At 37.9% G+C, this 13208-nt stretch overlaps 1 protein-coding gene across 8 annotated transcripts in view; it reads left to right on the plus strand.

Annotated features, from left to right (window-relative positions):
• PRMT7 (protein arginine methyltransferase 7) overlaps positions 1 to 12919 on the plus strand; it is a 43091-nt gene extending 30172 nt beyond the window's left edge. For 5 of the 8 annotated variants that reach the window (XM_039503795.1, XM_039503791.1, XM_039503792.1 and 2 more), the window contains 6 exons: positions 339 to 428; positions 2095 to 2256; positions 8456 to 8530; positions 10081 to 10241; positions 11948 to 12044; positions 12702 to 12863. In XM_039503795.1, coding sequence (XP_039359729.1) covers positions 339 to 428; positions 2095 to 2256; positions 8456 to 8530; positions 10081 to 10241; positions 11948 to 12044; positions 12702 to 12863 — 747 coding nt within the window. Of the gene's footprint in view, positions 1 to 338; positions 429 to 2094; positions 2257 to 8455; positions 8531 to 8945; positions 9102 to 10080; positions 10242 to 11947; positions 12045 to 12701 lie in introns of those variants that run through there. The other 3 variants (XM_039503790.1, XR_005589092.1, XM_039503797.1) reach the window with 3 other exon arrangements.
• The last annotated feature ends 289 nt before the right edge of the window (positions 12920 to 13208 follow it).

Here is a 13208-nt window from a genome sequence, read left to right on the forward strand (position 1 = left end):
TGGCATAGTTTTTACTTAAATTTTAATCACTCATGCCCAGAAACAAGGTATCTGTAGATGTATCATTACTTAACTAAAATAAAATGTATATATATTTCAAAAGTATTTCCCCTTGTGAATATCAAATAAAGGTTTTCAATATTCTGGTATTTGTTTACTGAAGGCTCACATGGTGAGAAGAACCACTAATTAGTTTGGGTTTATGAATTTACCTTCCAGATTGTGGTTTCCATCTTCAGAACATTGTTTACTATAGTATCTTATTCTAAAGTCAAAATATGAAACACTCAAAGTTGTACTAAAGGAAAAAGTATAAATGATTTACTTTTCTCTTTAAGATATTTAAAGCCAACCATGTAGGAGATAAAATTAAAATAATAGAGAAACGTCCTGAATTACTGACTGCTTCTGATTTGGAAGATAAAAAGGTAAGTAACGCTTGCCCTGTTTTGGCACTAAAAACACTTATAATAAACAGACTGAAAAGTACCTTTCCTTTCTATTGCAGCGTTTCCCAAACTTTTTTGGCTACAGAACACTTTTTAGCCTATTACGGAACACTTATAATATTATTTTGTAGTCATTTGGTTTTCAAGTAAAAAATTGGGTTATTCATGCTCAAATATATTTTCTTTTATAAAACAAAGCAACAATACAATTTAAAATAACTTGAACTAACAATTTCTAACTGGAAAGTGCATATAAAGTAGTACAAAAATCAAGTGCAAGAGTCTTTCACGGAACATCTATTCACATTGTGCAGAACACCAGTGTTCTGCGGAACACAGTTTAGGAAACGCTGTTCTATTGGGATAGAATAGCTCCAATCAATTCTGTTTAAGCCAAAGCTGTCTGTCCATTCTCTTCATGTCTGTAGTGTAACAGTGAGTAGGTAGTCCAGATTCTGTCCCACTGGAAAATAAATGAGGCCTGGTCTTCACTCATATCCCTTCAGAATGTATCTGCAAAGATCATTTTCCTAACCTGTTGTTTTCACTGTGCTATGCCCACTTCATATCCCTCTACTGGTTCCCCCTTGTCCTTTGCATCAAACTTAAGCTACTTGTCTTCATTTTCAAGACCCTTCATGGCCTATCCCCACTTTACCTCTCCTCTGTTATTCACTGTTGAGAAGTTGACTCCTGCCTCTGATTGGCCCATGACGCCAGCCTCCATCACTCACTTGTTACATTTCTAAACAAGCACCTTTGTATTTTCTCCCACGCTGCCTCTCATTTTTGGAAGGCGCTTCCTGTAAACACCTGCAACGCTACCACATCCCCCTTCAGAACCCTCCTTTAAAATTTTCCGTTGCCATGATAACCACAAAAAACTTGACACTGGTTAAGCGACTGATGTGCTGAGACCACTGCCTCTCATGCTGACCAGTATTGTCTCATTGTTTCCTTGTGGTTCTCCACCTGTCAGTATCCATCATCATCATCTCGTGTTTTATACATAAGTTCTAAGGAATCAGCTCTTTGTTCTGTGTTTGTACAGGATCTAGCAAAATGGAATCCTGATCCATGAGCAGGGCTCCTAGGTGTTATGGTAATACTACCACAAGAGTTGTACAACCAACCCCTAGCATGGCCGTAGTTTTACTGGTATAAAGATACATTATACTTGCATGAGAATAAGCTATACTGGTATTAGCACATCTGTATCAGTAGAACTGCATTCACACTAGGGGATAAGTTAAAGCCAAAGTGGCACAACTTTTATATGTGGATGAGCTCTACGTGGAACAGTAAAATATCCTGAACCCAGGGTCAAAGACTGACTGTCTAGAAGTGTTGGTTGCTCACATCCTTATCAGAATTCAGTTACAAAACTCTTCACATCTAATCATAATTAAATTTGCCTCACACTTAGTATTATAGGAAAATACCTTTATTTGCCAGTGAATTCTAAAAAACAGATACACTTGTCTATTCTGCAATACAGAATATGCAGCAGAAAAAGGGAGCCTCACTTTTGGATGGCTTTACGTACTAACATTGCAATATGACAAGCTAGGAGTTCTGTAAATTGCTTGCTTATTTGAGTCTTTATTCTTTTTTTAAAATGCCTTTGCCTTTCCTTTTTGTCAAGGTCTCAGTCCTCATTGGAGAACCGTTTTTCACTACAAGCCTGTTACCATGGCACAACCTATATTTTCTGTATGCTAGGACAGCTGTGGCAGCCCACCTCACAGATGGTGTCACTGTCCTGCCACAGTCTGCTTCCCTTTACATGATGGTCGTGGAGTTCAAGGTGAGATGGTTGGAATTATGCAGTTTATATTTACATAGTCAAAACAGAACCAAATTGGCTCTCCTCAACAGTGTTTTACATTTCAGGTTTATCATAGCTGAGCACCTTGTATTTTCAGCAACACAGCAGAGCAAAATGAGAGCAATTGTCATCTCAGATTGAAGGCAGTGTGTTGTCCTTTCAGTCCTTAAAGACCTGAACTTATTTTTTTATTGGAAGAACAAATTAAGTTTTTAGCAGTCTGCATGGCATACACTGTTTAACACATTCATTAGGTGCTGTGCTTCAGAGAGTTAAAAGCACTTCAGGATGGAAGACTGCATTTTTTTAAAGACAAACCAGCAACTGAAATACTGCTATTTTTTTCATTCCCTCTGCACAGCAGAAACCAAGATCCTGTCACTTTGAAACTGAAGGTTTGGGGTTTTTTACAATCAAATGGTGTGAATATTTTTAAATTGATCTGTAGAGTGAAGATAAACTATTGGAAATAAATCAAAATTGTTTTGCCAATAAGTGCTGTGTTCTGAAAAATTGTAAGTTAAACTATAAATGACACTTCTCAGTTATAAGACTGGGCAGGGTACAGCAACTTTTATAGTAATTTTTAATGTTAAGTTTGCAACATTCTAGTGGAGGGGTGAATCTCAACCTTTTCATATCATGGACCACATCTTAATAATTATCTTATGTACTAGCTCCTCTCCCATTTCAATTTTAGGAATCATAGGTGTTGCTTGTAACCACAATAGGTTTTTAAAAGAACTCAGAGAAAAGTGACTTCTTTTTCAAGTTGATCAAATGAGGAGATGCATGATCATCATGTGGGTTTGCTTTACAGTAGACCAGAGGAAGGATGGTCCAAGTTTTTTGCACTTACCTAGGACTTGGGAGACCTGGGATTAGTCCCTGTTTTACAACACGTGTGTATTTACCTCTCTGTACATCTCTAGCCAAACTTTCCCATCACTCATAGTGAGGGTAGAAAAGCCATTCAGACAAGATGCCTGTAGTTCATTAAAAATGTATGTCTTTTGTATGTTTAATCTTTCCATAGCTATTAATCAGTGCTGCCTTTATCTCCATCATATAAAAAGTTTCTTATCCTGAGGAAAGACAAGCTGTTGAGAGCTGTTTAGTGTGTCATGTCAAATATAGTGTGTTATAAAACATAACATTACAAAACGTTAATGTGTTGCACTCACACAAAACAGAACAATAGATAAATGAGTTTTCTTTCATTAAGAATAAAGGTGCACAGTAGAACATTGCAGACTTAGGGTTATATCTTCCTTTGTTACACACAAGTGCGCACAACTCCCTTTGCTGGCAGTGGCAGTTAAATACATACCTAGAGCAGGATGGTTTCCTTAAGCTTCTTGAACACTCATCTTCATATCCAGCCATTTGATGTTTAGCTCTTCCTCCTGAGAATAAATCCATGAAGGGCAGGTCCATGTAACCAGTATTGCTAAGCTGTCTGCTTTGGAAACACAAGTCTGTTTTTGATAAAACAAAGTGTGTCAAGTAGCAAATTTGTTTTGGTAATCAACTAATACTGTAAATATTCCTTGGATTTTTTTTCATGTACAATGAAACCCATGATGTTAGAATATTTACTTGGTTTAGAATTCTGTATCTGTGTGGCTTTAAAATAGATATGGCCTAAATTTTCCAAAATGACTAGTGATTTTGAGTGCCTTAATTTTTGGATGCCCAGCTCAAGACTTAATGAAAAGGCCTGATTCTCACAAAGTGATGAGCTCCTACCCTCTGAAAGTTGGGCCCTTGTATGATGTGTCAAGTTGAACACTCGAAAACTGAAGCACCAACAATCATAGTCACTTATGAAAATTTAAGCTGCTTTGAATAAATTTCATTGTACAAGAAAGCTCTGTAATTTAACAAATCTTATGGTAGTGGGGTTCTTCTCCCCTCCCTCAGAGAGTGTGCTGATTTTGGCCTTTTCTTCCTGCAGCATGAATGAATGGAGAGCAGAAACCATTTGTTCTATAGGCCTTTCTTTGATCAGTTTTTATATAAAATATAACCTAAGTGATGACTGCAGTTAAAGAAAAAGTTAAGCATAAATTTCTTAATCCTTGACACTGTTGAATAACCCTAGAAGATCCAGAGCATCTAAAGGCCAAAAGATAAATGTCAAGGGGGGAAATTCACCACCATTCCAGAGAATTGCACTAAATTATTTGTTCCACTTATTGATCTAAATCCGTTCAAATGTACTAAAGGTTATTGGATAGAAGGCTGGTTAGAGATGCTTCATAATTACCCTAGCTTTTGATGCATTCAGCATAATTAGATACAAACTTCTTGTTCTGCTAAACTAGCACTCACGTTTTGTAGAGGTCTTCATGCTTTCAGATTTCCTGTAGCATCTGATAACATGGACCTCTAAAATGACTGTTCAGCTTTGTTTTGATGATCAGGGGTGTTTGTTCTTTGTTCCTAGGATCTTATTACTCTTCCTGTCTAGGCTGCTCTGAGAATACAGAACAGTTTGCAATGTTTCTGAAGTAATGCTGCTCTTTGAAGTAATAGATCTGATGTGTAGGATAACGGCTAATCATGCTGTGGAAGACTAAACACTTACATCTGTAATGGCTTGTCTGAGTGTGTGTTTTTCATCAAAGCACTGTGTGCCCAATTTGTGTTATGTTTAAAGGTTCAGAAACATTTCAGTACACAGCATGCATGCTGTAAGACAGATTTTAGTTAGGGATATTATGAAACTTTGGCATTTCTTCAGATAAGTTCAATTTGAAAAAGAATCAGGTACAGAAGCAACTCATCTGGAACACTGACATGTTCCCAGAACATTCTGTTAGGTGATTTTAGTGGCAGTTATCTCTGCATTCACTATGCCATTGAAGACCAATCTTAAAGTTTTTTTTATCTGATTTTGTCACCAAGTGTCTGTTTGAGCCTACAATTACAATTATTTTAGGATTCTTAACCCTCATGGTAAGAACTATAATGGATTGGAGGGAGAAGTATGGTGAGGAATAAAGAAACAGAGCCCCAACTCAGAAGGACTTTTGAGATCAGGTTTTGGAGTCTGCTGCAGGAAAATGTGACAGTAATAAGCAAAGAAGCAGATGACATAACAAAGGCTGCTTTACAATAATTTCATGGCTTCAGTGGGTGGTGGTGTTCAAATATCCAGGGGAATATTGATATATGTTCATAATGCAGAGTACAAAGAACTACATAATGGGTAAAACTCACCAGGCATGCAAAGGTGGTGCAATGTCCATTTTGAGGAATCATAAAACAGTTCAGCTTTCTAGAGAAATCTGTTGGGGGAAGAGGGGGCGAAGCTAGCAAAACTGCAGGTAATTGCTTGAGAAGGTAATAATGCCTACATCCTTCATTTAGATCTTGTATGAAAGATTCTGTAGCTGGTGGCTTTAATATATTGGCCTTTCCTTCTGAAACACAAATCTATTTTGAGTATTTTAATCCCAGGTATTTTAAATGCTTTTTCTCCCAACCTGAGTGGAAGATGTATATTTTTTGACTGAAGAACACAAGACTAGAGAGTACAATAGGATTTATTTACGACAAAGGTTCCATAATTGGTCAGCTTTTGGTTTGTGAGGGTATGTCTGCACAGCCAAGAAAACCCGCAGCTGACTTGGGCTCGCTGGGCTGTTCCATTGCTGTGTAGACTTTTCTGTGGGGTGGGAGGGTCCCAGAGCCGAAGCCTGGAAGTCTACACAGCAATGAAACAACCCTGTGAGCCCGAGTCGGCTGTCGCTTGGAAACTGGGTTTTTTTCCTTTGCTGTGTAAGATGTAGGCTTAGGGGACCAGATTCAGAACTATACCTGTGCTTCTAGTTCTGTGGTTTCTTAGTAGTATGGTAAATTACAAACAGAGGTTTAGTTTGATCATGCTGCATTTATTGTCAAAAGATAATTTTTATTCCATTGACAAACTGCATCTTGCCTTATCTAAGGCATAATATCTGAGAAATGCAGGTTTTCATGATTTAGAGCCATACTCTAATCTGATTAATGCCACATCTCTCAAAATGTCATTCCCATATTATTAGATACAAGATTGGGTACAAGCTTCATCCTGTGTAAGCGTTCAATAGGGCCTACATCAGAAGGAATGGTTGTGTATATACATGCAGGATTGCACAACTGCCACACCCGTTTTTTAAAGCAATGGCAATATTATCATTTTTGTGACTATAACATATTTTGAGCAATTTGATTATCTGCTCGGTTAAGTTTCTAGTATGTGCATTTAGAGGTAGTGTTTTATTATTTTATGCTCTGAACAGTGATAAAAATTAAATGAACTATAAAAACAGCCATGTCTTTAGTGACAGTAGCATTTTTTTAGTTCTGAAACAAAACTGTTAAGGATATGCAAAAATCTCTCATAGAGCATTAATCCCAAATTCTTCAACTGTCCACTACATAAACAAAACACTTTTCCTTCATCCAACTTATTTGGGACCAGTGCACCTTACCAGAAACCTGTTTCACTCCCCTAGTCTACTTGTCCAAAATATTTGACTTCGGTATACCCTTTTTCCTTGCCTCCTGATTTCCAGTAGGCAAGGCAGAGTATGAGGGCAGGATAATTTTGTATCCATCTGTGTGGTAGCATTTTGACTTGTATTAAAAGGATTGTTTATCATTCGTAATCATTGTAATACAGATTCCATGCTGTAGAAATAGAATTGATATATTGTTTATTTTAGACAACGGTGTCCATTCTTAAGGATTTATTTTCCCTTTGTTTTTAGGAACACTACTACACACTATATGCATTTCCTTAAAAACCTGATTTTAGTAATCTCACAGTGCATCCAGGATATGTACTAAGGTGTACTTATTACTAGGTGAAATGTATAGATGCTGCTCTGAACTTTCAGGCAAGTGTTTTGAAACTAGATCTGCCACAATTTTTTTTTAGTCTGTGCAAATGCATTCAACCACCTAGAACAGGTAATTTTGTAGATGATCTTGGTATGATTGTGACTGGAATAGTGCAACAAACTTCACAGCCAGAAAAAGAAAACTCAGTAAGAAATGTTCACTTGTGGAGCCCTCCAGTTCTCAGTGGCTTCAACTTTTGATTCTAGTGTTGCCTTAGCATTAATGTAGCTCTGGTTATTAAACATGAACCAAAATACTCATGTGACAGGCATTTGGACCATGTGGTTTGAGAAAAGTTTATTTCTTCCTGTTGATCATGAGTGGAAAAAGTCTAGCTGAAGGGATGCATATAGGTGGGTTGATTTCAGAGGCTGAAATACTTTGGTTTAACAAAATATGATTAATGTAGAATTTATTTATCTTCAATAAACTCAGTTTGGTTTGTCTTATCAGGCTATAGCTGAATAGCAGATAAATAGGAAGCAAGAATGAAAATGTCCTATGCTACAACAGTAAAACTAAAATATACATTCTCCAGAGAAATGTTCTTTCATTTAGCAGAACTGCTTGTCTATATCAGTGGTTTTCAACCTTTTTTTCATGTACAGACCCCTAAAAAGTTTTGAATGGAGGTGTGGACCCCTTTGAAAGTCTTAGACATAGTCTGCAGTCCCCCAGGGATCTGTGGACCACAGGTTAAAAACCACTGGTCTACGTGGTTTTCTTTCTTCAGTTTAATGGTTGAGGTGAAGTGCTGTTCAGCACTTTAAAAATTGTCAGTCTTCGTGTAAGAATTACAGGAAAAAAATAAATTGAAAAGTGCCAGATAACTGAAGTCTCATATTAATCCACAGTGATAGAACAGCATAGGTGGAAGAAATGCAGAGTTTCCACACTGACTCACAAGCATGCCTCCCAACCTGGAGGATCCACTGCTGAAAGGATAACAGTCTACATGCCCTTTGTGTCTAGGCAGCAAAAAGATACCCCTTGTGATTTAGGCATTTGTCCTCTGGAAACTGAACTGAGACCAATTCTTTAACAAAAGCCAACAAACTAAGATAGTAAAAACCTTAGGTTGCGCCTGAACTGGATCTGTATTCTGTCCTATGACCCAAAGATTGAAGGTGATATGTCCCATTATTAATCCCCTGATTCAACTGGCCTGAAAACATTTAAAAAAAATACTTTTCTTATCTTTTTCAACTGGCTGCAGTATATAGTTAAGAGCTTGGTTCACAAGTAAAATTCTTCCCTAAAAGAAATACTTGCTTTTCCTCCTTAGGACTTGTGGCGAATTCGAAGCCCATGTGGTACCTGTGAAGGGTTTGATGTTCACATTATGGATGACATGATTAAGGTAAGAGAGGGATCATCTAAAGTTTTTTGGCAAAATGTGGCATTATAGCTAAGTTTTAACTTTACAAGGAAAAAGAGCTGTAATTTAGTGGAAGATATGAGTGAATGTGTGTTTTACATCTGTGCATGTGACACAGAGAACATTGTTTTATCCTAAAGTGATGTCGGTGGTATTCTCAGTTAGACATAACGTAATTCCTGGGGGGAAAAAATCCTTTCTTGATTTTTAGCCTTGTATTTCTTTTTGATCTGACAAAGCTGTTTTGCTGTCTTGAAGCATTCAGAAAACATAGTATTTGTTGATTCAAAATAGGGATTAGAAAATGTATTCTCAAAGTTTATTGCATTTTATGCTGGAAATCAAATCATCTAGCAATAGTTTTATTAACTACTTTTCCTCACACCCTTGTAATCAGTGCAGTTACTTAGACTCAGACGCTTTCCAAGAACCAGCGATGAGACGTGGCTAGTAGTGGTTAATCCTTTGACACCAACTTTACTGGCGGTCGTGGCTAGTAGTGGTTAATCCTTTGACACCAACTTTACTGGCATGTCCCATTACCAGTAACGAGGTGAGCTTGGAAAGCCTGAGGACTAATCAGCTTTATTGCAAAAATTGTGTATGGTCATTTTCAAGTATTTCTGAAAGACCTCTCTACCGTGACCGGTTTTAGAGACACTTCATCTGCTGTGGAGCTATAGCTGTTAAATGAGCGCATTTGTGTAGGTAGGTCCCAGTAGTTGCTTTATCTTTCTATCAAGAGCAGAGTTTTCATGACACTAAATGAATGAATGTATAAGTAACTTGACAATGCCCTTATGAAGAATAGTGCATAGGAAGGAAGGTTCTTCTAATACAGATTTTACAGTTAACAAAAAAGTAGGGGCAACCAATGTGTGGGTCATTCTTTCTTTTCTCCTATTCCCAGGGGAGAATTGTGTGTGCACTGGAGTCTTGGAATGCTACATTTTAAAACTTTTATGGAAATGCTGCTAGGGAATGTGAGTGCTAGAGAATGCAGGTCAAAGAAGTGTACCTTGCTTTTGAGACAGAAAGTGATAAGGTTTGTGATGGGAGCTGGTTCCTCAACCTCAGACTGGCACTCAAGAAAGCTCTGCTTCCTGTATAAAATAAGCTTTACCCTTGTGATAGGAAGTTCTGTTGTGCTTGAGGGCCAGAGTTATTGACCACAGTGCTCATGCTGGAGCTTTAAGTGATCTTTTAGACAACCTGGGCCAGGCCATTGTCTGTCCCTGTCTTCAGGGCTCTCATAAACTTAACTTGATATTCTGTGGGAAGCAAGTCTAGAGAACGAAGAACAGGTTTAATGTTTTCACAATAGCATGTGTTGCTGACGAGACTTGTGCAACATTCTGTATACTAGCTGGAATCTTCTAAGGGCTGATGTCTTCATGCTTATCTATGTTGTTGTAGTCTAGCTAGGAGGCACACAAACCACATCATACATTATATCCAGCATAGCTGATTAAGGAATGTGCTTGTCAAATGCAAACTTGATTGTCTTTACCAAGCTTTTTCTCTTTCCTCAGAATTCTCTGAATTTTAGGGAGTCCAAGGAGGCAGAGCCTCACCCATTGTGGGAATACCCTTGCAAATCACTGTCTGACCCCCAAGAGGTTATGACATTTGACTTCAGACTGACTGTACCACAACAAACTCTGAGCACAGATGGCTCTGTAAATCTGTTAAGGTGAGAATTATTGTCTAAGAAAAGCATAATGAGTTTTTCCTTTGTTTGCACTCAAATGCTTTGTACATTACTACAGGTAACTATCCAGGAGCACGTTTAAATAGTATTAAACATGTGACCCGAAGTTGCAAAAGCCACAGAAACCTCAGAACTATACCCTACTGTAACTTCTTGCTGCCTACCCTCAAACCCAGACTTTACCTACCTTCGTGGGTAGTGATCTGTCAGTTGTCAGCTGAACAGAAAGGGAATTGGGACAGAGATTAAAGGTACATCATTTCTTGGAAAGGGACTTGTATTTTAAAAATACCACTGTTATTAAGGAGGATATGAACAAACGGGTATAGAGTATGTTATCATGAGTTAAATATTAACCGTTTGATTGAATTAATTTATAGGTTAGGTCAACCAGACCAAGATCTGGATGTTTATTTCCCCTTTCCAAATATAACCATCTGTTCTGTGGTTGATCAGTTCTTTCTGAACCAGCACATAGTTTATCTTCCAAATTATGGTGGTTTCATTTTACTAGCTGTAAGTATATAACACTCTGTGCTGTAATTATCAATATTTGTAGGTAGCTAGTTCACATTTACTTAAAATACACCTGCATATAATATTTGAGATAATTCCAACTGGCTTTTCATAGCCACATGTCTCTAAAATTGAAATAACTTCAAATAGTTCTGCAGTGTAGGCTGTAATTCTGAAATACTGTGTAACTAGTGCAAAAACTTGTAAGTAAGAAAACTTGGTTTTAACTTCCATTACTTCAGGACTTCTATTCAAATTTAAAGGCAAAACTGTGTCATGCTAACATAAATGTCTGTAACTTGGCTTTCTCTGTGTGATACACACTTTATGGGTACTTATGTGGCCCAGATCATACTTTATTGTGGTAAAACTCACAGGACGGAGCTCTGGTAGAGAAGACTCTGAGGATCCCTTGATAGGAGAGGAATTCTCATTTTATTGCAAGTATGAGGTTTCTCCCCACCTTACGGAATAGATCGTAAAGTCTGCCCCCAAAGCTGGCAGGTACTTGGGAATTCTTTGTGGATCATGGAGATCCATGAAAGAGGGCTGTGTGTGTGTGTGTTCCGTGCACGTTCCCTGTGCTTCAGCACCAGCTGTGTTCCCTGGCAGCATGACTTGTGTAGCCATACTGCCAGAGATTGCCCCTGAGGCACTAGGGGCTCGGTGGAAAATAGAATGCAGACTTGGTCCTGTATTTCTCTCTTCCAGCCAAGCTCTGTGGAGCAGGAGGTGGATGAAGTGAAACAGCAGATGTGGTAAAGGCATCTGTAGGATTCAGAAAAAAAGGGGGAAATTATGTGGTATGAAGGCAGAGGAAACCCCTTCTCACCCAACCTTCCAGGCAGGAGGAGGAGGATTCCCTGACAATGTGTGCCTTGTTACCTACTAACCTGAAACACATTTTTAATTATCACGGACCCAAACACACACACTCATGGCCTGCTCCAATATAGTTTCCCTGCATTTTGTCAGATTTACAGGTCAGCAATTGGTTATACAGTTGCCATCCATGACTGACCTATTCAGCTACTCAACTCGTCCCCAAGCAACCGATTGGGTGAATACCATAAAACACAAATACTGTGCTCACAAAAAATAGAGACATTGTTTTAGGTACAGGTGTTCTATAAAGTTATCAGAAAATAATCAGTTTACTTGTTTCTTTCCAGGACTGGGAAGAGCCATGGAGCAGTTCTGTGGATGGAATATCATCTGACTGCTGATATCTCAGTGAGCACAGGACTTGTGCAGATTTCAGATGAAAAGGTATTTTCTTAATTTCATTTAACCTGTATTCTTTGAGAGAAAGGAAAAGGTTTATAGACTTACAACAGTGAAATATCCACCTCTCCTGGACACACAGTCTTGGTTCTCTCTTACTTGGTGCTGCTTTTTATTAGATTTAGTTGTTCACTACACTTCATTGTAGTACTATGTAAGTACAATGCCAGTAGAATTGTCTATTTAGATGCGAAAAAGTAGTTTAAACAGAGAGGTCTGAATCAAATCCAAACATTGCTGTAGTTCTGGAGCTAAAATTCACAGCTCAGACCCATCTGTAGTTTGAAGTTATGATTAATTCATTTTGCTCTGCCTAATTCAGTAAAAGCAAAACATTTTGAGGAAAAAGAACAATAAATATTCACTAACTTCATCGCACCCTAAGTGTGCTGTGACCAAATTATTGTTTTTTTTCACACTGCACTGTGCAATACAAAATGTTGCAGCTGGGGAACTGGATAATATATCACTCCTGTAAGAGTTGACAGGGATGTAATCAAAGGTGAGAGAATGGTAAATGTTGATCTGTGTGTTTGGACTGGTGACAAGAACTGTTTTTCTCTTATTTTTAAGAGTATCAGGGTATTACTGCTTAGTGTCTTGGAATTGTGCACTATTTTTTTGTTGGTTTTTTTTCTACAGGGCAATTGCAAATGGAATCCCCAGTGCAAGCAAGCTGTCTATTTCTTCAGTTCTGCTCTTGAACCAGAAACTCCGACAGACCTCCCTAGTGCTATCACGTACGCTATAAATTTTAACCCAAAGACAGGCGAGATTGCCATGAGTTTTAAACCATTATCATGAAACATTCTGCTTTTACTTGACACTTTTCTAAGTTATAATAAATATATTGAGAGATGGTGATAGTGTTTCCTTTTTACAGCAAAGATTTTATTGTGATCAAACTGACTGCTTTGTAACCTACCTCAAGTGTATCTGGTTTTGTTTTCAAAGTACGCAACTGGAGAAGGAGAGAGAAAAGCACCTGCTGGGTTTTGCCAGATGGCATAATGCTGATCGGACTATAAATCCATCTGTCATTGCCTGCTATAGCATGAGAACTGAAGTGCTTTGAGGTTATTTTGGGGATCTAAAGCAAATTTCTTAAATCTTAAACATTAATTTAGCATCCTAAGGGATGAACAGATT

Source organism: Mauremys reevesii, linkage group 16 (genome assembly GCF_016161935.1).
Source record: "Mauremys reevesii isolate NIE-2019 linkage group 16, ASM1616193v1, whole genome shotgun sequence".
Lineage (NCBI taxonomy): Eukaryota > Metazoa > Chordata > Testudines > Geoemydidae > Mauremys > Mauremys reevesii.